The sequence below is a fragment of the Pongo pygmaeus genome, chromosome 12 (genome assembly GCF_028885625.2).
Source record: "Pongo pygmaeus isolate AG05252 chromosome 12, NHGRI_mPonPyg2-v2.0_pri, whole genome shotgun sequence".
Taxonomy (NCBI): domain Eukaryota; kingdom Metazoa; phylum Chordata; class Mammalia; order Primates; family Hominidae; genus Pongo; species Pongo pygmaeus.
Window position 1 is genome coordinate 31,810,323 of NC_072385.2, and position 25,813 is coordinate 31,836,135.

At 39.2% G+C, this 25,813-nt stretch overlaps 2 protein-coding genes across 18 annotated transcripts in view; both read right to left on the bottom strand.

Moving 5' to 3' along the window:
- Positions 1-8,906, bottom strand: part of LOC129028877 (GRIP and coiled-coil domain-containing protein 2-like) — a 36,198-nt gene extending 27,292 nt beyond the window's left edge. For 5 of the 13 annotated variants that reach the window (XM_063649250.1, XM_063649245.1, XM_063649244.1 and 2 more), the window contains exon 1: positions 8,233-8,361. In XM_063649250.1, the coding sequence (XP_063505320.1) occupies positions 8,233-8,329 (97 nt within the window). In that variant the 5' untranslated portion in view covers positions 8,330-8,361. Of the gene's footprint in view, positions 1-5,271; positions 5,779-8,232 lie in introns of those variants that run through there. The other 8 variants (XM_063649242.1, XM_063649243.1, XM_063649249.1 and 5 more) reach the window with 6 other exon arrangements.
- Positions 8,645-25,813, bottom strand: part of LOC129028707 (E3 SUMO-protein ligase RanBP2-like) — a 45,828-nt gene continuing 28,659 nt past the window's right edge. For 3 of the 5 annotated variants that reach the window (XM_063649236.1, XM_054474352.2, XM_063649237.1), the window contains 11 exons: positions 24,042-24,223; positions 23,782-23,957; positions 23,491-23,614; positions 22,338-22,499; positions 21,934-22,071; positions 21,527-21,673; positions 20,417-20,596; positions 20,242-20,325; positions 16,927-17,062; positions 13,262-13,356; positions 8,645-12,226 (listed from right to left, as the gene is read on the bottom strand). In XM_063649236.1, coding sequence (XP_063505306.1) covers positions 8,867-12,226; positions 13,262-13,356; positions 16,927-17,062; positions 20,242-20,325; positions 20,417-20,596; positions 21,527-21,673; positions 21,934-22,071; positions 22,338-22,499; positions 23,491-23,614; positions 23,782-23,957; positions 24,042-24,223 — 4,784 coding nt within the window. In that variant the 3' untranslated portion in view covers positions 8,645-8,866. Of the gene's footprint in view, positions 12,227-13,261; positions 13,357-15,363; positions 15,529-16,926; positions 17,063-20,241; positions 20,326-20,416; positions 20,597-21,526; positions 21,674-21,933; positions 22,072-22,337; positions 22,500-23,490; positions 23,615-23,781; positions 23,958-24,041; positions 24,224-25,813 lie in introns of those variants that run through there. The other 2 variants (XM_054474355.2, XM_054474358.2) reach the window with 2 other exon arrangements.

The window sequence follows — 25,813 nt, forward strand, 5'->3', positions numbered from 1 at the left end:
GGAAACATATGAAAGGAGAAGAAAATTTTAAATATAAACAATATAATAGCTCCAAGGTTAAATATTCTACTCATTAACAAAAATGAATTTCTGAAATGTAACCACAATTTAAGGATAGATAAAACGTTTAATAAACACAATTTAAGGACAGAGGATAAAGTTTAACCTGGATACCTAACTCTACCTGAAGAATTCTGATGAGAGAAATATTCCAGGCCTGACCTAATATAAGGTAAAGGTGCTAATGAAAGAACACTGGAAGACATTCATAGATTTAGTCTCTCACACTCTGCAGTGACACTTTCAGTATTTCCTGAAGAATCCAAAGCCAACTGAATTTTCTTTGATATTCCTAGTTGGCCTACTGAAGGACAGAATGATCAGACTTTTTTGCCACACACAAGCTAATTAGGTTATCCACCAAAATATGTAAATGAGATTCAGTTTCGAGATTGCATGTAGTTCTTTTTCTCTCTCTCTCCTTCCTTATAAATCCTGTTTTTGCCTTTGTTTCTGGAAAACTTCTATTTTCTTCCCATAAATGTGCCTGCAAAATTACTAGCAAAATGGTGTTTTAAAAAATTTTTTTAACTTTTAAGTTCAGGGGTACATGTGCAGGTTTGTTATGTAGGCAAACTTGTGTCACAGGGGTTTGTTGAACAGATTATTTCCCCATCCAAGTACTAAGCCTAGTACCCATTACTTGTTTTTCCTGATCCTCTCCCTCCTCCTACCCCTCCACCTTCTGTTAGGCCCCAGTGTCTGTTGCTCGTCTGTACGTGTCCATGTGTTCTCATCATTTAGCTCCCACTTATAAATGAGAACATGTGGTATTTAGTTTTCCATTCCTGCATTAGTTTGCTAAGGATAGTGGCTTCCAGCTTCATACATGTCCCTGCAAAGGACATAATCTCATATTTTTTTATGGCTGTGTAGTATTCCATGGTGTATATATACCAATTTTCTTTATCCAGTCTACCACTGACAGGCCCTTCGGTTGATTCCACGTCTTTGCTATCATGAATAGTGCTGCAGAGAACATACACGTACATGTGGCTTTATGACACAATGACTTACATTCCTTTGGGTATATACCCAGTAACGGGATTGCTGGGTCAAATGGTATTTCTGTTTTTAGGTCTTTGAGGGATCTGTTTTCCACAATGGCTGAACTAATTTACACGCCCACCAAAAGTGTAAGTGTTCCTTTTTCTCTGCAACCTTACCAGCACCTGTTATTTTTTTTGACATTTTAATAGTAGCCATCCTGACTGATGTGAGGTGGTATCTAATTGTGGTTTTATTGCTAGCACACTGTTTATATGTTTTCTTGCAAAGTTTATATTTGGAAGTTCCACTGAGATATTATGCGTAAAAGAGAAACGACATTAACCAAGAGGACTGTGAAGCCTGGCAGTGGCTTTCCTGAGGACCTGGACCTCTTGTGTCCTTGGCTCACCTCCACAGGCTTCTCTGGTGGTTTTTTAAGATGGAGTCTCGCTCTGTTGCCAGGCTGGAGTGCAGTGGCGCGATCTTGGCTCACTGCAGCCTTTGCCTCCCGGGTTCCAATGATTCTCCTGCCTCAGCCTCCGGGGTAGTTGGGATTACAGGCATGTGTCACCACAACCTGCTAATTTTTGTATTTTTAGTAGAGACAGGGTTTCACCGTGTTGGCCAGGCTGGTCTTGAATTGACCTCAGGTGATCCGCATGTCTCAAGCCTCCCAAAGTGTTGGAATTACAGGCATGAGCCACTGAGCCCGGCCTCTGCTGGGTCTTGTGTGGCATTTATGCTCTTTTGGATCGTGCTTGCGAAATCTTTTTTTTGAGATGGGGTCTTGCTCTGTCGCCCAGGCTGGAGTGCAGTGGTGCAACCTCAGCTCACTGTAACCTCTGTCTCCTGGGTTCAAGCGATTCTCCTCCCTCCGCCTCCCAAGTAGCTGGGACTATAGGTGTGTGCCACTACAGCCAACTAATATTTGCAGTTTTAGTAGATGACAGGGTTTCGCCATGTTGCCCAGGCTGGTCTCAAACTCCTGAGCTCAGGCAATCTGCCTGCCTAGGTCTCCCAAAGTGCTAGGATAACAGGTGTGAGCCACCATGCCCGGCTCTTGCTTCCCAGATCGGATCCTTGACTAACACACTTTTGTTTCTAATTCTCATTTACATATGGTCAATTATTTGACTCAACTGGTGGCTGACTGTTACAATCTGAATTTTGATTTTATAGTCTGTCCATTTAGTGATTTCAGTGGCAGAAGACAAGACTTGGGAATCTAGAATCTGGCTTATGTTCTATTTTTTTTGAGACGTTGTCTCGCTCTGTCGCTAGGCTGGAGTGCAGTGGCGCGATCTCAGCTCACTGCAACCTCCACCTCCCTGGTTCAAGCAATTCTCCTGCCTCAACCACCATGTCCAGCTAATTTTTTTGTATTTTTTAGGAGAGATGGGGTTTCCCCATGTGGCCAGACTGGTCTCGAACTCCTGACCTCAGGCAATCCTCAAGCTATGGCCTCCCAAAGTATGTTTTTCTATGTTTATTTATGAGTTTGCTACTTCTTGGCACACATGCATACAGGGTTGAGGTATCACTAGGGTCTTTTCTTTTCCATAGAAAGAAGATTCTCTGCTTGTTTAGTATTTGGGTAGGCTCCTCTAGAAATCAGAGATATTTATCCTCTTAGTCTCTATCTGGCCTTCTTCATTTTTACTCATTCTGGTTCCAATTGCTGTCAATAGCTGTAAAAACTGAATTGCTATGCCAAAGCATAATAAATAATGGCTCCCTTTGGGAAATTCTGATTTTAATCAAGTATTATTCCTAAGGGGAGTCTTGGAACAAAAATGAATGCCATGCATACAAGAGTCTACTTTCCTTATGCAGGGTAGACACTTCTAAACATCTGAATAATTACAAATTATTGTCCCTCTAGGACTCCTGTGTGTTCAGATCTTTTGATAAACCGATACAAGTTATTACAAGTGATATGAACACTAAAAAACTAGCCAAATTAACAAACTCCAAAAATTACTCAGTATCTTTATAATGATGCATCCTGAAGAACCTAATAGAGCACAGGTATATGTGTTTTTAAAAGTGATCAACATTAATAAACATTTCAGCACCTCTGGTTCTACCTTAAATCCTGTCACATTTTTATACGTAAGTTTATATTACATATGAAAATATGGTAATGAAATTTGAAAATTTAAATTTATACATGACAAAGAATTAGTATGCTTATATATAAAGATCTTATAAATCCATTAAAAAACCCATTTAAAATTTATATATGGGCTTCATAAGAGCAAGTTACATGAGGAACTTGCTTCTTTACATTTTAAGAGACCCTATAATCTATTAATTTCTTCCAGAGGTAGACCAGACATATCAATTTCAAGTAGTTAAATCTATCAATCTTTTCCTTTGTAATTTGTTAAAATACTTTAGGTAGGGGTGCAGTGGTACAATCTCCACTCACTGCAACTGCCACCTTCCAGGTTCAAGTGATTCTCGTGCCTCGGCCATCCGAGTAGCTAGGACTACAGTCACCATGAGTGTGTGTGCCACCATGCCCAGCTAAATTTTGTATATTTTGTAGAGACAGGGTTTCGCTGTGTTGGCCAGGCTGATCTCAAACTCCTGGCCTCAAGTGACTCACCCACCTTGGCCTCCCAAAGTGCTAGAATTACAGGCGTGAGCAACTGCACCTGGCCTAAATTTAGTATCTAAAGTTTGAAAAAGTCTTTTGTATCCAAAAGTCAGTTAAAAAAAAGATCAAGTACTTCACTCCAGGTTTTTAAAAAATATTTTTCACAAAATTTTTTAACCCATCCAGAATACATTTTGCTATGTGGAGTGAAATAAAAACCTAATTCCTTAGAAGGAATTTCTTTCTTCATTGGTTTCTGTTTCAAACTTTACTGAGATGGTATAGCTTAGTTGATGAAACAACAGATCTGGAACGAGACTCCCTGAATTAAAATTTCAGCTCTGCTCTGTTACTTGTTCTGTGACCCTGAGGTTTCTTAAGAAATCTGAGTCTGTGACTTTGAGTTCCTTCATCTATTTACGCCTCAGAGTCCTCACTTGTAAAGTGTTGATGCTAATATACTTGGGGGTTGTTTTGAGAATTAAGTGTATTGAGATATGTAAAGTGCTTAGAAGAGAGCCTGGCACCTGTTTGTTGTTATGCGGAAGTATCACTCTCTTCTGCTACATTAATCTGTACCATTCTTGCATCAGAATTCTACCACATTACTGTAACTGTGATAAGTTTTAGTGTCTCTTTCAGTAGGATGTCACTTTTTTCTTTTCATTTACAAAAAATTTAGCTACTCTTGCTAGTTTTTTACTTAAACGTAGAATTCTCTCAAGATCCAGCCAAAAAAACTCTACAATTTTTAACAAATTTGTCTTAGAATTTATAAACCAATCTGAGAACTGATAGTTCAAATAATAGTCATCCTATATAAGTTTTGCAGTTTTCTTCATTAAGTGCCAAAACTTCTCATTTAAGTGCTTCCTAAGATTGGATTTTATGGCTGCTGTGGGATTTTTTTTTTCCATCAAATCCTGCCTGATTACCACTCACTCTCTTCTCCCTACCCACCTTACTTTTTTTTTTTTTTTATGAAGTATTTATTGATCATTCTTGGGTGTTTCTCGGAGAGGGGGATATGGCAGGGTCATAGGATAATAGTGGAGAGAAGGTCAGGAGATAGACACATGAACAAAGGTCTCTGGTTTTCCTAGGCAGAGGTCCCTGCGGCCTTCTGCAGTGTTTGTGTCCCTGGGTACTTGAGATTAGGGAGTGGTGATGACTCTTAAAGAGCATGCTGCCTTCAAGCATCTGTTTAACAAAGCACATCTTGCACCGCCCTTAGTCCATTTAACCCTGAGTTGACACAGCACATGCTTCAGAGAGCACGGGGCTGGGGGAAAGGCCATAAATCAACAGCATCCCAAGGCAGAAGAATCTCTCCTAGTCAGAACAAAATGGAGTCTCCTATGCCCACCTCTTTCTACACAGACAGAGCAACAATCTGATCTCTCCTTCCTTTCCCCACACTTCCCCCCCTTCTTTTCAACAAAACCGCCATCGTCCTCATGGCCCACTCCTGATGGTCGCTGTCTCTTCGGAGCTGTTGAAAACACCTCCCAGACAGGGCGGCCATGCAGAGGCGCTCCTCACTTCCCAGACGGGGTGGCGGCCAGGCAGAGGCACTCCTCACCTCCCAGATGGGGCGGCCGGGCAGAGGCGCTACTCACCTCCCAGATGGGGTGGCAGCCAGGCAGAGGCGCTCCTCACTTCCCAGAGGGGGCGGCCGGGCAGAGGCGCTCCTCACCTCCCAGACGGGGCGGCCGGGCAGAGGCGCTCCTCACTTCCTCCCAGACGGGGTGGCGGCCGGGCAGAGGCGCTCCTCACCTCCCAGACGGGGCGGCCGGGCAGAGGTGCTCCTCACTTCCTCCCAGACGGGATGGCGGCCGGGCAGAGGTTCTCCTCACCTCCCAGACGGGGCGGCCGGGCAGAGGCGCTCCTTACTTCCCAGTCAGGGCGGCCGGGCAGAGGCGCTCCTCACTTCCCAGACGTTGGGCGACTGGGCAGAGGCGCTCCTCACATCCCAGACGATGGGTGGCCGGGTAGAGACGTTCCTCACTTCCTATACGGGATGGCAGCTGGGCAGAGGCGCTCCTCACTTCCCACATGGGGCGGCCGGGCAGAGGGGCTCCTCATATCCCAGACGATGGGCGGCCAAGCAGAGACGCTCCTCACTTCCTAGACGGGGTGGCGGCGGGGCAGAGGCTGTAATCTTAGCACTTTAAGAGGCCAAGGCAGGAGGCTGGTAGGTGGAGGTTGTAGCGAGCCGAGATCACGCCACTGCACTCCAGCCTGAGCACCATTGAGCATTGAGTGAGCGAGACTCCGTCTGCAATCCCAGCACCTTGGGAGGCCGAGGCAGGCAGATCACTCGAGGCCAGGAGCTGGAGACCAGCCCGGTCAACACGGCGAAACCCCATCTCCACCAAAAATACTAAAACCATTCAGGCGTGGCGGCACGCGCCTGCAATCCCAGGCACTCGGCAGGCCGAGGCAGGAGAGTCACAGGAGCCTGAGGCAGGGAGGTTGCAGCGAGCCAAGATCACGGCAGTACAGTCCAGCTTCGGCAATAGAGGGAGACCGAAAAAAGAAGGAGAGGGAGACCGAAGAAGGGAGAGGGAGGGGGAGGGGGAGGGAGAGGGCCCCTCTCCTTCATTATAAACAAAAAATTAGTATCATTTCCTAGCTAGGAGAAATAACAGTACACTGTAAGATACAGATTCTTGTTCCACTTCTGCTATTACTCTGTAAAGACACCTTGGGTAAATCAGCCTCTCTTGGCCTCAGTTTACTCATGTCTAAAGTCTTCATTTCTAAGGTCCCTTGGGACAATGACATTATCAGATTCAAAACAGAATAAGGCTCTATGTTCTACAGTAGTGTATAGGCACATTCATTTTTAGGTCAGGGATTCCTAACCTAGAGCTCACAGAAACTATACGCAAGTATACATCCACTTTTAAGTTAACACTTTTCACATTTCTCAAAGACTGTATCTTTAAAAATAAAAGATTAAGAGCTACCTTAGCTAGTAATAAAACCGGTATACTTAAAAAAAAAAATTCAGAGATTGTTACTTTATCATTGTACTTGTTTGGCATGGCTAAGATGTGTTACTGGTCACTAATGGTGAGATTTCACTTCCCTAACCTGTTCTTGAAGGCCTTCAACAGATCCCACTTCTTCTTCCACTGTAGTAGCCACGCTTCTAAAAATGATCTGTGCAACACATATAATATGCAAGCCGTAGAATGCTGGCTGTTAAAAATGGGGTCCATTTTCAAATACAACATTTTTCTAAACCATGCACAAAAGAACAGCCCTACAGGGACACTCTTCCATATTGTATACATGCCGTTGCCACTACATTTGAATACTGGCAGACGTTAGTGGCTAAAGATAAACATTAGATAAAACATAGGTCTTCACTGAGCAGACCTGAAATAACAGAGCAATGAAGTACATTACAAATCAGCATCCCAGTACATTTTAAAAAAACAAACCAACAAGGGTGTCATGCCACCAGTCAAAAGGTACTTTGCTTAAACTGGCATTCTTTAACATGCATGTTGTAGTGGTAAGTACTTAATTTCATATAGCCACAGTTATTAATACTTTGCTAAGAGCTACCAGCTGCTAAAAACTGCTGTTATCTCATACTGAGAATGCTAGTTCTATACCTTTGCTTTCAGGCTGTGAGGAAGGGGTGGTAGTCCAAAAGGCCATGGGATTAGATTTAAAAAGGCTAAAATTAAATCCTAGAAAATAAAGAATATTTTTTAACATTCTGGGAAACAAAATGAATATGCTTTTAAAACATAAAAAGCCAGAATCCCTCAATTTATACCACCAATCTGATTGTCTTACATATTCATTTATCCCTGTAGTTTCATTCTTTGCTCATTTAATAAATGAGCAAGACTGACATACAACATATAAAATGAGAATATCTCAATATCATGTTCTTTTTTTTTTTTTTTGGAGACAAAGTCTCACTCAGTCACTCAGTCAGGCTGGAGTGCAGTGGCATGATTTCAGCTCCCTGCTTCCTCCATCTCCTATGCTCAAGCGATCCTCCTGCTTCAGCCTCCTGAGTAGCTGCTAATTATAGGCACGCACCACCATGCCCAGCTCATTTTTGTATTTTCAGTAGAAACAGGGTTTCACCATGTTGGCCAGGCTGGTCTCGAACTCCTGAGCTCAAGTGATCTACCCACCTCAACCTCCCAAAGTGCTGGCATTCTAGGAGTGAGCCACCGTGCCCAGCCTCAATATCATGTTTTCTGAGTGACAAAAGAAACTGAACAAATGAAAATGAACACTTTAAAAAAAGTCTCACGTTAATGCGCATGATTCAAGCATGAGTCCGTATACTGTACTGAGTTCTTTTGCTCTGCCCTAGCATGATAGAAGTATCTTCCTGTTACTGAAATGTCTTAAACTAAGTTCTCTTGCTCTTTGAAACCTCACCGTGAACTTATTAAGGGAGAAAAAAAAAATTGCTCAAATATTCTGGGGGTGTTCACAAAGCATCATTTATATCCCAACATTAGGATCCTACAAAGAGTCTGCATCAAGCTAAACATTAAAAGAAAGAAAAACTGTGCTTAACTTAACAACAAAGTACTTACCCTTTTCTGGTGTTTTAAATGTGTAGTTGATTGAAGATTCTTCCGTTGGAAAGGAAGCAAAGAGATTTTTGACTTTGCTATCTGAAGACTGTTCCATATCAGAGTTCTTTGACAGTTCACATTTGTTAGGTTCCACTTTGCTTTCAGATCCACTCTGGGCTACTGAACTAGTTTCACTATTGTTACTTTTCAAAGGTGCATTAAAACTAAATCCAGGAGAAACCACTGCTTTTGTTGTTGTTTCAGATGTGCTAGACACTTCAACTTCTGAAGTTGCATCTGCTACATCATCACCCTGAATAACATCTGTCCTCTCTCTTGTGGTTTCTTCTAATACAGCTACAGCAATTTTGCCACATGGTGACTCTCTGGGAGTGCTTGACCGAGAAACATGAGGTGTTATCAAAGAATCTTTTTCCTAGGCTGTTTTTGCTTCATCAAAAAAAATTTTTTTTTTTAAGCTTTCCAAAAAGAACATATTCTTATTTTATTTATTCTAATTTAATTACCCTTTTTTAAAAAAATTATTATTATACGTTTGCTTTTATGGTATATGTGTGCAATGTGCAGGTAAGTTACGTATGTATACATGTGCCATGCTGGTGCACTGCACCCACCAGCTCGTCATCTAGCATTAGGTATATCTCCCAATGCTATCCCTCCCCCCTCCCCCCTCAAAAATTTTCTTAAACGAGTCTGCAACATCCTGTAGTTTAAAACAAACAGCTAAATGCTCTACTTTTCTTTCTCCATCTGCAAAATCACATGCAGTCCACACCCATACTCTTTCCGTTCCTTTCATATTTTGCAAAGTCATGTCTGGAGTTATTCTGTGATTGGCACAAAGTTTTAATACTTGGTCCCTTCTCATCACTATACGAACTTGCTTATTATCATAATTCTGTAAAATCTTTATATCACCAATGCCCTTTTCTTTCCATTGACCAACATCTTTATCATATCTGTAGAGTTTTGCCCTGTGACTAAAAACAACTTGTTCATTTTCCTCACCACCGGATACTTCAACTAGATCAGGTAAAGGAACAACAGGTTCAAAGTACTGTCCATCTCTCTCTTCTTCTTGAGTAACATCAGATTCTTCATCAGTGCCAACTGAAGTCCCACTCTGATTCAACTTGGCAGGAGACTTAGATGGACTCAAAGCAGATTTCAAATTCAAGTTAAATCCTGTTGTTGACTCACCAGAGTGGAAAAGATTTTTTCTCACAGGGCTACCTGCCAATGCAGAAGCATGTACTGACCTACTACTAACACTATCATCCAAAGCATCTTCCCTTAAATCGTAGTTATCCCATTCTAATGTGGGCCCAGTGTTTTCAGGATTGGGTTTTATTGTTGTGTCTGAGGCACTGGCTGCAACTGTATCTGAACTCTTATCCTCTTCCTCAGTGACTTTTGTTTGATCATTTGTCAAAAATGTTTTGATATCTTTCAGTCCACTCTTCATTTCTTCAGCTCTCTGTATTAACTTGGCAGCTCTGCCAGTATCTACAAATTTATGGGGAGTTTGAAGTGGTACGTCTAACAGAAGCCGCTGGCATTCCTCAAATCTCTGCTTGAATTCTTCAGCCAGCTCTGGTGTTTTAAATTTTGCTGCCAACTGCTCTAGTTTGGCATCACCACCAGAGAAATCAAGGGCTAACCAGATCCATGCTCTATCTGATCCAGAGAGAGGCTTCAGGTTCATTGTAGTCGTTATCCAATGATTAACACACACTTTTAGTACTTGTTCTCTTCGCATCAGCATTCTTAGTTTGCCATTGACCTCATTTTTGAGAATTTTTAAGTTCCCCAAACCCCTTTCTTTCCACTGACTTATCTCGGCATCAAATCTAAATAGTTTTACCCGCTGTGAATACAGAACTTTTTCATCTTCTTCTCCTGTTACAAGTTCTACTTTTTCAGGCATTTGAACTACTGGTTCAAAATGGATGTCATCGCTGTCCTCAGTCTTATAGGCATCATCATCTTTCTCAAAATCACCAGAAGTGTTTGCTTTATTGGCCATTTTACCGCATTGTGATGAGAATAATTTTTCTCCAGCACCTGAAAATCCCTTGAAATTGGGCTCTTTTTTGCCAAACTGAAATCCTTCTCCGGAAGTTGATTTTGCAAGATCTGCAAATGTAAACGTGCTACTTGTTTGGCCAACAATCACAACACGACCATTCTTCTGGCTACTAATATCCTGAGCCTGGAAGCCAGTATCATTTCCAAGAGGCTTTTCACTTTTCTTTTCTTCATTTCCTGGTTCCGAAATGCCAAACTTAAATCCATCAGCAGACACAGGGATGGAAAATCCTTCTTTGGTTGACTTAAATTCTGTATTAGAAGAACCCGGAAACATACATGAAGGTGAATTTTCTTGATCCACATGCCCAAATTTGAATCCTTGCTCTGTATTGCCAAACTTAAAAGCTTTTTCTGAGAAATTACTTTTAAATCCTGTTCCCACCTGACTTCCAGAAGAGTCATGCAACTTCATTTCTGAGCCCAATGTGAAAGCTGAAGGAGCTTCTGCAATAGGTTTATAAGTTGGTTTAGAGGCATCACAAGCCACACATTTTAAGCAAGAACTCTCATTTTGTACACAGCAAACACTACAGTCCCACTGTCCTTTCCTGATGAACAGTCCTTCAAATCCCCTCTTTGGAGCCTTGCTTATCTTGTTATCATGACTTGTGGGTTCTTTTACAATTCTGACAGCCTGATTTGATGCTGTGGCTACATTTGTTCCTGAGGCTTTTAAAATGCTCTGGGCTTCTTCAAACTTGCACTTAAAAAGTGCTGCTTCCTCAGGAGTTTTGAACCTAATAGCAAGTTGTTCTGGTTTTGGCAACTCATCTGTATAATCAAGGGCATGCCATACAAAAGATCTGTCTGATCCAGCATTTGGTGTCAATTTCATATCTGGACTGATGTAATGATTTGCACAGATTTTCAATACTTGCTCTCGTCTCATTAGAAGGCGAATTTTACCAGATGTTTTATGCCTCAGTATTTTTACATTGCCAATCCCACGTTCTTTCCATCCTTTGGATTCTACATCAAAACGAAACAATTTCGCGCGGTTGCAAAAGAATTCTTCTTCATCTTCCTCACCAGTTTTTACTTCAACCTTATCCGGAAGAGGTACTACAGGCTCAAAGTGAGGACCGTCATCATCATCATCATCATCATCATCCCCATGGGCACTTCCTCCATCTGTCTCCTGATTCTTGTTTGCTGTCTCTAAAGTGGGTGTTCCAAATACTGATTTCCCTGGACCATGGAAAGTAAACATATCACTTCGTCGAAAACCAGAATTCTTTTGCTGACTCGACCCCATGTTTTCTGTAAATGAAATTCCAGACACATTTTTGCTTCCAAAATTGAATGTATTTCGAGGCCCAATGGTTTGACCACCAGGAATTGGTTTGGGTCCACTATAGCCATCTCCTTGCAAGGGTTTATCTGAAGTCAGGAGACCTAAAAGGCTTTCACTGTTACTGTAAGCTGCAGGAGGGGGCTGTGTCACAACCTGTGGTGAGGAAAACGTGAAGTCACCATCATTTGATTTGAAATTTGAGTTAAATTTAAAAGGAGCTGGCTGTGTTGTGTGTGCTGGTGTTGGCAAAGATGGCCTTATTCCTTCACCCGGCATGGGCTGAACAAAATTAGTTTTCCCAAATTCTATAGCCTTAGATTCTGCAGATCTTGAAGCATGAGCTGCAATTGGAGGTTTTGTGAAATATCCTGGTTCTCGCAAAGGTGGATTTGTGCTTGTCTGTTGAACATTGTAATTAAAGGAATCATCACCCCTAGGCGATAGAATTCCTGTTGCAGGAGACTCAAAACGCAATGCAGGAGGACCATACATCTCCTGAGAGAACATACAAGCAGAAGAGCTTTGCACTGGCGGTGTGTGCATCTGTTGCGGATAGGCATAAATATGCTGTTGGGGTGGAAGCCTATTCATGCCATAGACTGGGCCCTAAAAGACAGAAAGTTAAAACATTTTGTAGATTGTCTACAAAACTACAGATAACTAAATGCAAACCAATTCTCACAAACTTCAAACATGAATATGAAGTGAAGAAGATCTCATTAGGGGATGTAGTACACATCATTAACCCGTTTATGCCAGAGGCTGCAAATTTTCTGTGTGAAAAATCAGACCTTCGCAATGACCTTGAGCAGTAGGATATAAATAACTCCCATAAGCTTAGTGTTCCAATAATGGAGCGCTAGGCATAAGTAGGTTAAGAGAAAACCACATTACTACAAAGATACTTGCATATATACTTGGCATATAATGAAAATTAATTATAGCATCTTAAAATCTACAGCTAAAGTCGTAAAATAAATACCTTCTTCATTCCTAAACAATTTATCAAATGATGTTAACAATAATGATGATGATGATAACATTCATTGAGCATTTATTAATGTGCCAGCTGGGCACTGTTCTAAGCACTTTACATTATTATCTCATTTTAATATCCCCAAAAACCCTACGAATTAAGGTATTATTATTATCATTTTACATATGAGGCAACTGATGCATTGAGAGGTTCAGAAACTTGCCTGTGGTCAAAATAAGCAGAAGAGCAAGGGTCTAAATGCACCCCAACACTCTGTCCTCAAAGCTGTCACATTCAACTACCACTGTAATATTGAGTCTTCAATCAATTGTTATACATATAGCTGTATCAGGCCCGAAAGTACTTACCACATAGTGGGTCAGCAAGGGCATTACAGTTCTATTTCTGTTAAAACAGAATGATGAAGGATCCACCACCACCACTCCCATTTTTAAAATATTCTAAATATTCACACTTATTGTAACACAAAAATAAGGTGACTAAGAAGTATAATTTCTGTATTTGGAGATAAATTTAAAATATCTACATTTTAAGGGACATAAAAGTTTTAATACTGAACTACTGCTCTCTTGAATTTATTTGAAGGAACCCTAAATAATTTAAAAAGGAAATAATTATAAATGTATAAATTATTCCTTTGTTACCTTTGTGGGAGTAACATTAGCTGCTGGTCTGAGAAGATACCGGGAATTATATGCTGGTGACTGAATATAACATACTGAAGGGCCAGTAGTTGCAGCTAAAAAAAAAAAAAAGAAAATAAAGAAAACACTGTTAAAGTCTATACTACAGTTAAGACTATCTAGGCAAGAGCTATAAATACAAAAGCAATACAAATTAAAGAAAGATTTAACTACATAAATTTTAAATTTCTGTACATCAAAATACACCAATCAAGATTATCAAATGACAAACTAGAAAAAAATTGCTAAATATGACATGAAGAATAAGAGAATAGCATCACTGTGATCAACAAGAACATCTACCTCACAAGCATTAAAAAAGGAATAAAGAAGAAAGTAACTGTTGCCTTTTCTAAGAAAGATCAGTATGATGTGGAATTATGGACATTCAGTCACAGAAAGGACGTAAGGAACCAAGATGCCATCTGATGGTCAATGCATTTGAAGTGGGCCTAGAAAATCTGCAGAAAGACTAGGTTGTATTTTGTAAACTAAAGCTATTACTGAGAATGTTCAGCTCAAAAATCACCTGACAAATTCATGGAAAGGATGTCATCAACAACATAAAATGTGTTCCCTGGCTTAAAATAAAAAGAACATCAACACTCATGCTGATGTACAAACTATCTGCTCCCTCTGTTTTGTGTGTTTTACCAGGAAACAAAACGACTAGAAGGCACCCATGTTAACAGCAAAACTACCAATAGTCATTTGCTTGAACTGTTTTATGATAGTTTTACCAGAAAACAACCAAAAGACCTTTTATGCCTGTACATGGAAGAAGAAACAGAAACTGTGCCGAGAGGTTCCAAACAATTGCCTCTGGAAAGCACTGAAAAACCAAGACCGAGAAAAGGCTAGCCAGAAGCCCAAGTTTGATTTTGGAAACCTAACAGAGGTGAGGATAGCTATTTTGAAATTACTATGGGGAGGAAGCAGGCACAGAACACAGAACAACCTGACAGAAATGGCCCAAGAATCTTAAAGTCTTGCAAGATGTCTGTCTGCATGAAAGCAAAAAGAAAAAATATAATTTTAAATTTAAAAAAAAATCTTAGTCTGAAGTTTAAGTAGGGACTTTAATTGACTACTGACTCTAAACTGTGCGGAAAAAAACTAAAGAGCTCTAATAAATCTACTAAAAGTAATCTAATTTTTAAAAGCACCATATGAATAGACAATTTAGGAAAGAAATATAATAGGCCTCAAGGAACATGTTTTGAAGTGAGCCTTGAAAATCCGCAAAATGACGAGGTTGCATTGTGCAAACTGAAGCTATTATGAGAATGTTCAGGTCAAAAAAATTACCTGACAAATTCATGCAAAGGATCTCACAAGGAACACAAATGTGTTCGCTGGCTTTTAAAAAATCACATTAACATTCATGTTGATATACAAATTCTTCTCCAACTGTTTTGTGTGAGTTTTACCAAGAAACCAAACAACTAGAAGGTACCCACGTTGAAGATGGCAAAACTACCAACAGCCATTTGCATGAATTGTTGAGCATGACGAGTATTAAAAAACCTTAAAAATTGATATCACTTTTGTTCCTACAAATTGGCAAAGGATTTTATAAACTATTAAGTCAGCATTAGCAAAAGTGCGAAGATGGCACTATCAGATATCTACTAGTGGTAAGAGCACAAACTGAATATTTTGAATACCCTACAAAACTAGGACAGTGTCCTAGAATTTGTAATGGCATAAACCAGAAACAACATAAAGGAACAGAATTTACAGTACTTCCATGTGATGGGATACCATGAACTCATTAATATTCAAAAAACATTTAAGTTTAAAAATGCTCAGAACTAAAGTAACATTTAAAAAACAGGCTAGCTCATCTACACACAACATAATAACATGGTAACAATCTCATAAAAGATACTATATGTATAGAGAAAGAACCAGAAGGAAATGCTCTCAAATATAAGAAATGTTAATAAGGTGGTTAGTTTTTAGTTTTCTTCACCCTGTTCAGTACTTCTGAGTATCTCCTATGAGCTCATTAATCTTTAATTTTAATCATCTTACTTTAAAAAAAACAAAGACCATCTTGATATATGTTTACTTTTATTAAGGAAAAAGAATCTATGAACACAGGAACAGAAATCAGGAGATCTTGGCTCTCGCCCTTTCAGTGCCACAAAGCTGTTTTGTGAACCTGTAAATAATCCATTTGGAGTCTCCATATTTCTCAATTGTAAAATGAGGATGTGCTGCTTCTACACATTTCATAGGGTCATTGCAAGAATAAAATGAGACAATGGGAATGTTGTATTTACATGCTTGTATAAGAACAGAAGACCTTTTATGCCTGTACACAGAAGAAATGGAAACATGACCCACAAGGCACCAAATAACTGACTGCACACATCACTAAAAAAGCCCCAGAAAAGGCTAGCCAGTTCGTTTATCCTCTTACAAGGACCTATATGATGTATACGGTTTTAAGTAAACAAGGTTTGCACGTTAGACATTTCATATACTTATCTATGACTTATGACATTTAATAAGCTTGACTTCACAAAGATTTTCTGTTATTTTGCTTGTGTTGAGAAGATACTATCACAAAAGGCTAGTGGGGTTGCCTTAACTATATGAACCATCACACAAATGTGCTAATCTAAACTAGATTTGATTCTAAATCTTTCCTGGGCTAAAAAGAGAGAAAAAAAAGGGCACTACTACTACCGTTTCAGAAGTCTGTCGTACGTAAAAGGAACAATTTTGTTATTTCTGGCTGCCTGGGAGCAATGTATTATAATGGCAAATGCTTTGGAGTAACACCACTGGAGTGTGAATCTTGGCTCTATCAATAACTAGCTGTATAATAATGAGTAAGTTACCTAACCTTTCTTGATCCCATTTCTTTATTTATAAAAAAGGGATTAATAATGGTACCGGCCATTCTAAGTTACTGTAATTAAATAAAATTACATTCACAAAGCACTTTTGCACATAGCCAACCCACAGTAAACACTATTAGTAACCTTAGTTCATTAACCGTTTACTGTATACTCTAATAAATGTCTGATACACACCCACGCCCACCTGCACATACACAAATGCTCATAGTAATTATGTAAGGCAAGTATTATCTCCACATTTCAGACAGGTTAACTTACACAGCTATTATAGTAAGTGATAGAGCAGAACTTAAAAACCCAGTATGATTCAGGTCCAAACTCCTTTTCTTTCTTTATATAACCATAATATTTCAAATTAAGTAAGATTTCCTATATAATGTCCTGCCTCTCATCATTATCATCAAAATAATTCCCCAGAGGTGTAGGTTCTTAATTAAGCATTTCTTAGTGCATAACTCTATTCATTAACATTTTTCAATTTAAGGAATAATCTCATCTCAGCTCATCTGAGGTGTGGATTAAGTGTTCTTTAAGCCTTTATATACACGTGATCACATACAGCTTGTTTTTTCTGCTTGGGGTTATAAAAATCTCCGTTAACACCAAATATAGCTTTTGAAGTAACATATAAACAGATGTTGACATGTATATTAACAAACATATATAAACAAGGTGATTTCACAAGTTATCTACTTAAAAGAGGGAAGTAAAGTAGTTTTACTAAAATATGCAATTATCCACTTGCCAGCTCACCTGTTAGTGGAGCCCCATGAAACGTCTGTGACCCCTGATATCCATCAGGCACTGAGTCTGGTCCATAATTCTCTGTGGGCCAACGATGAAGGGATGCTGAGTTACTGCTATTTAGTTTCAACTCCTGCATTTCTTTCTATTGGAAGAAAAAAAAAAAAAATCAAATAATTTTAAACATTTAATTATATCATGCCAGAAACAGTGCTGGGAAAGCTTACTCTTTTAAATTTAAATAACTGATTTTTTTTTTTTTTTTTTTTTTTTTTTTTGAGATGGTGTCTCGATCTGTCGTCCAGGCTGGAGTGCAATGGCACAATCTTGGCTCACCGCAACCTCCACCTCCTGGGCTCAAGCAATTCTCCCACCTCAGCCTCCCGAGTAGCTGGGATTACAGGCATCAGCCAGCACGCCCGGCTAATTTTTTGTATAATAGTAGAGATGGGGTTTCACCATGTTTGCCAGGCTAGTCTTGAACTCCTGACCTCAAGTGATCCACAACCTCAGCCTCCCAAAGTGCTGGGATTATAGGTGTGACCCACCACGCCCGGACCTGATTATATCTTTTGAAAGTTTCTATTTGCCAATGAGTTCTAGGTACCTAGTGCTGATCTTAAAATATGATTCTTAATTTGTTAAAAATTTATCTGCTCCCATTTTCATTCGTTAATACAAAACCTAATTCATTAACTCTCTCACCTAAACAAATAACCTCCTAAATGATCACACCTTCATTTCCATTCTACACTTGCCTACATTAACCTTTCTGATATTCACCTCCAGCCAAGACAATTCCCTGCTCAAAAATACAAGTACCTAGAAACTAAATTTCTTTCCCCAACTTTCACAGTCCTCTAACATTACACTGACCATCCTTTCAGTGTGTTCTTTCTACACTGCAATCTGGACTACCTGACATTCCAAATCACCTCCCCAAATTAGCTTTTCACTTAACCCCGTGCTGAAACAAAATACAACTCATTCTCAAGGTGATGTTCAAATGCTCCACCAGGAAAGGGAAAAAAGTAGCAGCTGCAGAGAAATTTATTATGTATATAATGATATGTCCAACGCACTTAAACTCTTCTTAATTCTTATACCATCTACACTGTTAGGTAAACAATATTAGCTCCTATCTTAAAATGAGAGAAAGGGATGCAGGGAATAACAGCTGGAATTTGAACCAGATCTGACTCCAAAAATGGTTCCTTAACACAACTCTGCTGCCTTGACAAGATGGCAGATAGATACAATGCCGTCTAGTGTAGCTATGTGGCTACCTGATCTCTGCTGAAGAAAACTAAATGACAGCACCATACCCAACCCTAGGACCTACAAAATGTCCCCTTACAAAACAGACACCTAACAGGAAATTGTTTTTCCAAAGAAATTGTAGTGGTATCAGAAAACAGGTAAATTTTGAAAAGTTTCAAACTTCTCTGTATCAGCCCAGGAATCCGACCACTTCTAACAAGTGAGGTCAGGGACAGATCTAGCATGTTGGCTTTCTTTTTCCACAAGTGTTTCAAATAAAAATTTCCCAGAAAGACCTAACCATGAGGTCCAAAACCATCTCAATTTTCAAGCTAAATAAAATTTCCCCCACTCATCCATCTACAGTGCCTAGTCCAGATGCTACACATCCACATCCAAGAAATAAGAAACTAGTGCAATCACCTAGAAAACTTTATGGTCACTGTTGGTATCCGCACCAGAGCTTTGAATTTGCAATCACTGCTGTAACTGTAATTTTTAGCATTCAATGTGATGAGAACTGGCTTCAATAATTCTCTCGTTTTTAAAGATAAGAAGCCAAACAGTCACAAAGGAAGTGACTGGCCCAAGATCATTAATTAATGGCAGAGTCAGTACTAGTACCAAGCTTTTCAAGCTCATGGACTAGTGCTCCACTATACTTCCACAGAATACAATGCTGGGAGCCTGAAACCTGTATGTTAAGTCAAAATTGTATGTAATTGTCATAGGCCACGACTACACAGAATTAACATTCAAAATTTTTGTGCAAATTCAAAAATGTCTTCCCCACCAAATAGTATTCTCTTTAGTTGCAAATACTGCTGATCACACTGTAATAATCGCCACACATCAGCATATCTTTGATGTAACTTTAGCAGTATGAGTAATTTAGTTCTTGCCTGATAAGCATGAAAGAACCTACTTTTATTTCCAATTCCAAAAAAGTCAAGCTCCTTTGAACCCTATTGTTAAAATAAGATATATATACATAACTATTTCCTTACATAATTAAGTCAAATTCATATGGAAGTATTAAAATATAGTAGGACTTTTTGAAGCTCAGACCGCTTTTCAATTCCTAGCTATACATTTGAAACACATGTAATCCACAGCTAATCTGGGAATGAACTCATAGACCAGAGTATGATTAGTACAGTGTAGCAGTTCGATCACTCAGGAAACTTCTCTGTGCCAGGAACTCTTATATTTTAAATAAAACAGTTTCTACCTTTGAAGGTCTCAAATTTTGTGGAAGATGAGGAAAGAGACACATAAAGTACTTTCAAAAATATGGTAAAGGGTTGGGTGTGGTGGCTTACACCTGTAATCCCAGCACTTTGGGAGGCCAAAGCAGGCAGATCACCTGAGGTCAGAAGTTCAAAACCAGCCTGGCCAACATGGTGAAACTCTGTGTCTACTAAAAATACAAAAATTAGCTGGGCGTGGTGGCGGGTGCCTGTAATCCCAGCTACTCGGGAGGCTGAGGCAGGAGAGTCGCTTGAACCTGGGAGGTGGAGCTTGCAGTGAGCCAAGATCGCACCATTGCACTCCAGACTGGGCAACAGAGTGAGACTCCATCTCAAAACAAAACAAAACAAAATATGGCAAAGGGTCAAGACCGAGGTATGTAGGCTGGGCACAGTGGCTCACGCCTGCAATCCCAGCACTTTGGGAGGCTGAAGCAGGAGGACTGTTTGAGCCAGGAGTTCAAGGCCACCCTGGGCAACATGGCAAAATCCCGTCTCTACAAAAAATACAACAATTAGCTGGGCCTGGTGGCGTGTGACTGTCTGTAGTCCTGGCTTCGTGGCAGGCTGAGCCAAGAGGCTCTCTTGAGCTAGGAGGTCGAAGCCACAGTAAGCTGTGATCATACCACTGTACTCCAGCCTGCACAACAGAAGAAGACCCTGTCTTTAAAAAAAAAAAAAGACCAAAATGTCCCCTTACCATACTATTTGGATGGCAGGGGACATTTTGACCAGCTTCAGAAAAAAAGTGAGAGAGTGGCCAGGGAAGGAATCTTGGAATAAAAAGTACAGCTAGAGAAATTAAGTGACTTACCTTAATGGCCTTTAGTTGTTGGCAAATCATTTTCAGTAAAGAATTCTGATCTTCTGCCCATCGAGGTGGTGTTTTGGGAGAATACTAAAAAAAAATAAAAATAACAAAACAGCATTTAAAACACTTAGAACAGAAACAATTTCACAATGAAATGATTCCATTCTTTCCTGTTTACCTTGTAACTTTTACTTGGTGATAGTGAATATTTGGTAGGAGATGGTGTAGAATGTTTTATTTCTGAATCTACATTTCGCAAAGAACCATTTTTATAAAGAGGACCTCCTTCACTATAGTCTTCAAGTTCCTGCATGACTGAATTAAGCATCTCTTTTACAGACTCCAGGGGCACAGGCAACTAAAAAGACATTAATTAAGGGCTTTTGTTTGCAAAAAATTCCAAAAGTAAAAACTCTAAAATGATGTATTTTATCTTATTTACATTTTTGTCACTTTAATAAGCACTTTACACTTTAAATAATAATACACGTGAAAGTGTTTTTTAATTATCTTTTTTCTTTTTCTGTTGTTTTGTATTATTATTTTTATTTTTTTGTCTTTATTCTATAATTTTTTTCTTCATGAACACAGGAAAGTGTTGTACAATCTAACATCTTCTGATTCTAAAGTCCATGCTCTTTCTATTACTTCTGTTAACCATGATAATTGTAGAGGAATGTTAACTTGGAAAGCTTTTCCAAGTGAACAAAATAAGTTACTGATGTTTTCTAACTGATTTTCAATGGTGACAGAAATACAGATGCTACAATACACCAGACAACATAAATCCTAATAAAAGAGTAGTAACACAAATTAATCAACAAAACACTCAGAAGACTGAACATAATTTAACATCATCATGACAATCTCAAACAGCTGACAGCAAGAAAACAAGGGCATTCATAATGGCTGATGAGGATGAGAAGAAATGCTCTTGTCAGCAACAACTTTCAATTTCAGCAAAGTTCATTAAGAATCAGTCCTGAGGCTATATTTGTTTTGATTACACTGCTAAGATAACAAAATCAATGTCTTATCTTAGAAATCTTTTCTAATTCCCCAAGAAGTACTTTTTAAGAGCATATACCTAGATTCCCAAGTTTAAAAAGACACACCAAACCTAAGACAAAGCAAGCAAATATAAGCATTTAGACACACACATCCCTTCTGTGCATTAGTAACAACATATTACTGAGTATTTTTGAAATTACCAAAATATAAGACCAACGCAAAAACATTGACCAGTGGGTTATCAGTAAGAACATACATACAACAACCTGCTACTTACTTTCTTGACCACTGAAAGATTTGAATCACTGTCATCTAAAATCTTTATTAGGTAGTCCCTGGTCTTTCTCAGACAATTTTTGCATTCTTCTTGTTCTTCAGGAGACAGGGCATCATTTTCAATGTCTTCTGCCTTCCTGTGAAAAATCTATACAAATAGTGCTTTTATGAAATCATTAGGTTTTTAAAACAAAAAACTTTTAGCTTGGCCAGGCATGGTGGCTCATGCCTGTAATCCCAGCTACTCGGGAGCTGAGGCACAAGAATCGCTTGAGCCTGGGAAGCAGAGGTTGCAGTGAGCCAACATTGTGCCACTGCACTCTAGCCTGGCCAACAGAGAAACCCCATCTTTTAAAAATAAATAAATAAATAAATAAAACTTGTAGCTCAAGTACCACATCTACTTACCAGTGCAAGATTCCAATAAGAAACAACGCTTTTTATAGATTCAAAAGCAGTCACAGCATCTTCTATATTTCCGTTTACTGCATCCAATATAGCAAAAGTTATGTGTGCGTCTTCTTCATATTCAACAATTTCTGATGCCTAAACACACAGAATAGTTTTTAGTCAAATTGTTTATACTCAGAATATAAAACCCAAATGATTTTCCAAAGATTTTATGTGATCTTAAGAGACAAACATCTCATTACTCTTCTCTGTCATATCTTATTTGTGAGAGCTAGTGAATTTAGAAAACAAGATTACCATTAAATAACAAGGCAATTACTTTAAGCAGTTTATAGCTCCATGTCTTTGTTTATAAACTGGAAATTCCCATCTCCAATAAATTCATAAAGGAACTCTGTTACCTGAATGTCTACACTATGAAAATGTTTAAACAGAGGATCAATAGGTTCAGGAATACTGTTCTTCTCTTTTATTATCTTCAACAATGGCAAAACTTTCTTCCAATAATGAACACTTCTCCCTATGTATTCTCGTTGATCATAAAAAGAATTAAGATCGCTGCCCTAAAAAAGAAAGTTAAAAGCACACAACTTTAAGGAACACGCATGATTAGATCTAAAGTTCATTTACAAGTTGTAAGGACTGGCTAAAATTTCAAGTCAAAACCAAATGGTACCTCAATAGTCATTTGTTCAGCTTCCAAATACTGTAATAACTAAACCACCTTAATACCAGTGATCATTCTACACTGACTTTTTTTTCTTTTTGAGACAGAGTCTCGCTCTGTAGCCCAGGCTGGAGTGCAGTGGCGTGATCTCGGCTCACTGCAAGCTCCGCCTCCTGGGTTCACGCCATTCTCTTGCCTCAGCCTCCCAAGTAGCTGGGACTACAGGCGCCTGCCACCATGCCCGGCTAATTTTTTTTTTTTTTTTGTATTTTTAGTAGAGACGGGGTTTCACCATGTTAGCCAGGAATGATCTCGATCTCCTGACCTTGTGATCTGCCCACCTTGGCCTCCTAACATGCTGGGATTACAGGCATGAGCCACCGCACCCGGCCTCTACACTCAACTTTTAAATGCTTCTAATGATACCACCCTAACGTAGCAATCCAAACTACTTGTTAACAGTTACCATTTTTAGATAGCTGAAAACTGCCTCTTCTGTAGTGTCAGTTTGTTCAAAAGGCTGACCATCTACACCTAATGGTGACACAAAACACACCTTAAATATTTAGAAAGATCTATAACGGTCTTACCTACAAAGCCTTGTGCTAATTTCTTTTTAATTTTTCAGGCTGAATAATTATCAGAACTTAATTATTAAGGAATAACAGTAACAGCTCAGCTAATATGTAACATTCACTGTGTGCCAGGTACTGCTCCTCTAAGTGCTTATATTTAACTACATTAACTATTTTGCAGCAATAAAAAACACATCTGTCATAATATGACCAAGCTGCTGTTTTCAGAACAAAAAAACTTTCAATGAAAAGTTCATGATTTTAAAAAATTAAGGTAATGTTCTTTAAAAATGCTTATACTTTAAAACTCACCATTTTCTGAAGGCATTTTGCCCAATGTACAAGCAGAGCAGGTTGAAGGCCATGTTTTTCCTGGGCTCTTAGAGTGTTTATTTCATGCTGAACTAGAAGTCTCAATTTTGCTGCGTTTCCAGGTCTAAAAAATAGTTCAATTTACTAAAATTGCTTTCTAAATACACAGTTCAGCGCTTACATACATATATGTTAATGGGTCACATGACAAATTAAATCTTCACATGAGGATTAAATCCCTGGTAAAACCTATGCACTAAGTGACAGCAATATTTTTGTTTTACTACTTACACTGCTTTTCTGTGAATCAGAGTACAAACCGCATCCCACCAAGATTTTTGTCTTTCTGTACAAAGCTGTTTACACACAGGAAGGGGCAGGCATAACGGCTGATAGGAGCTGTGGTGAGAATTACATTTCTCCTTTAATTGTAAGTGGCTGGTATATACTACTCCAAGGAGAAATACCTGTTTTATTTAAGGAAAAGTTAAGTTAGAAAAAAAAAATTAAACAAAATTCAGAATATTTAATTTGTTAAAATCTTTGCTTACTTCAAGGTCTAAAATACATATTGATTCAGGTGCATTTGTTTCAAGCCTTGAGGTTTCCTGGGGCAAACGATGGAAAAGCTGTTTTAGCCATTTTCGGATTCCAGGTAAAGCAGGCAATGAATTCCACTGTAAGCCAAGCCAAGTAAGGTGCTGAAGACTACCATTATGTGCTCGAATAGCACCTAAAATCAAATTAAAAAATTGGCTTAAGGGTTTGAAATTTTTCTTTGTGCCATTAGTTTTGCCAACATAAGCAATTCACATTATATATATCTTAATTATCTAACTGCTTTTCTATATCAAAGCTGGAGAGAATTCTATGTTAGGCAAAATCTCATGTTCTTATTAAATGCATTCTCACTTGATTATTTCTAGAAATTTTAATAAAAATAGTAGTGATGAAGAATGTTTAAGTCCATCTTAAAAAATGACACTGACTAGAACTCAATAAACCAAAATCAACTGACAAAAGCCAAATAAAGAACACCTAACCTAATAAGAAACCCCAAAACAATGGGTTTTCCTTTAAGTCATTAAAGCAATGGAACATCACTATATTAATCCATCAGTACAGTAAAGAAATCTGTTTTTCTATAAGAAAGTCAATATTGAAAAGGTTATGCGCAGTCAGGAGTTCGAGACCAGCCTGGCCAGCATGGTGAAACTCCGTCTCTACTAAAAATACAAAAAATTAGCCGAGCATGGTGTCACGTGCCTGTAGTCCCAGCTACTTGGGAGGCTGAGGCAAGACAATTGCTTGAACCTGGCAGGCAGAAGTTGCAGTGAGCCGAGATTGCGCCACTGTGCTCCAGCCTGGGCGACAGAGTGAGACTCTGTCTCAAAAGAAAAGAAAAGAAAAGAAAAGGTTATGCGCTTCTGGAAGCATAAAGAGGTATAATCTTTCTGTCATTTTGGCAATTTGCAAGACTTAAAGATGTTCATGTCCTTTGTCTCGGTAATTCTGTTTTTAGGTATCTCTATGGAAATAACTTGCAATGAAGACACTTTTTGTTGAAGTTTTTATCAGAGTATGATTATTAACAGTGGAAAAGCTGAAAACAACTTGGATGCCCAATAACAGAAAGTAGCAAGCAAATTATGTCTACTTCATAAAAAAGATTATATTGCCAATAAAAGTGATATTTATAGTTTTAATACAGAGACTATGGGAGAGAATTCATGAAGGAAGCAAGATAAATCATACATAAACAACCATTTAGATGAAAAATATGGCCAGATGCAGTGGCTCATGCCTATAATTCCAACACTTTTTGTTTTTGAGATGAAGTCTCGCTCTGTCGCCCAGGCTGTAGCGCAGCGGTGTGATCTTGGCTCACTGCAACCTCCACCTCCCGGGTTGAAGTGATTCTCCTGCCTCAGCCTCCCGAGTAGCTGGGACTACAGGCACATGCCACCACGCCCGGATAATTTTTGTATTTTTAGTAGAGACGGGGTTTCACCACGTTGGCCAGGATGGTCTCGAACTCCTGATCTCAGGTGATCTGCCCGCCTCGGCCTCCCAAAGTGCTGGGATTACAGATATGAGCCACTGTGCCGGGCCCCATCCCAACACTTTGGGGGGCTTAGGCGGGAGGATCACTTGAGCCGGGCGTGGTGGCGGGCACTTGTAATCCCGCTACTTGGGAGACTGAGGCAGCAGAATCACTTGAACCCGGGAGGCAGAGGTTACAGTGAGCCGAGATTGCACCACTGAACTCCAGCGTGGAGGACAAGAGCAAAACTTGGTCTCAAAAACAACAACAACAAAAACT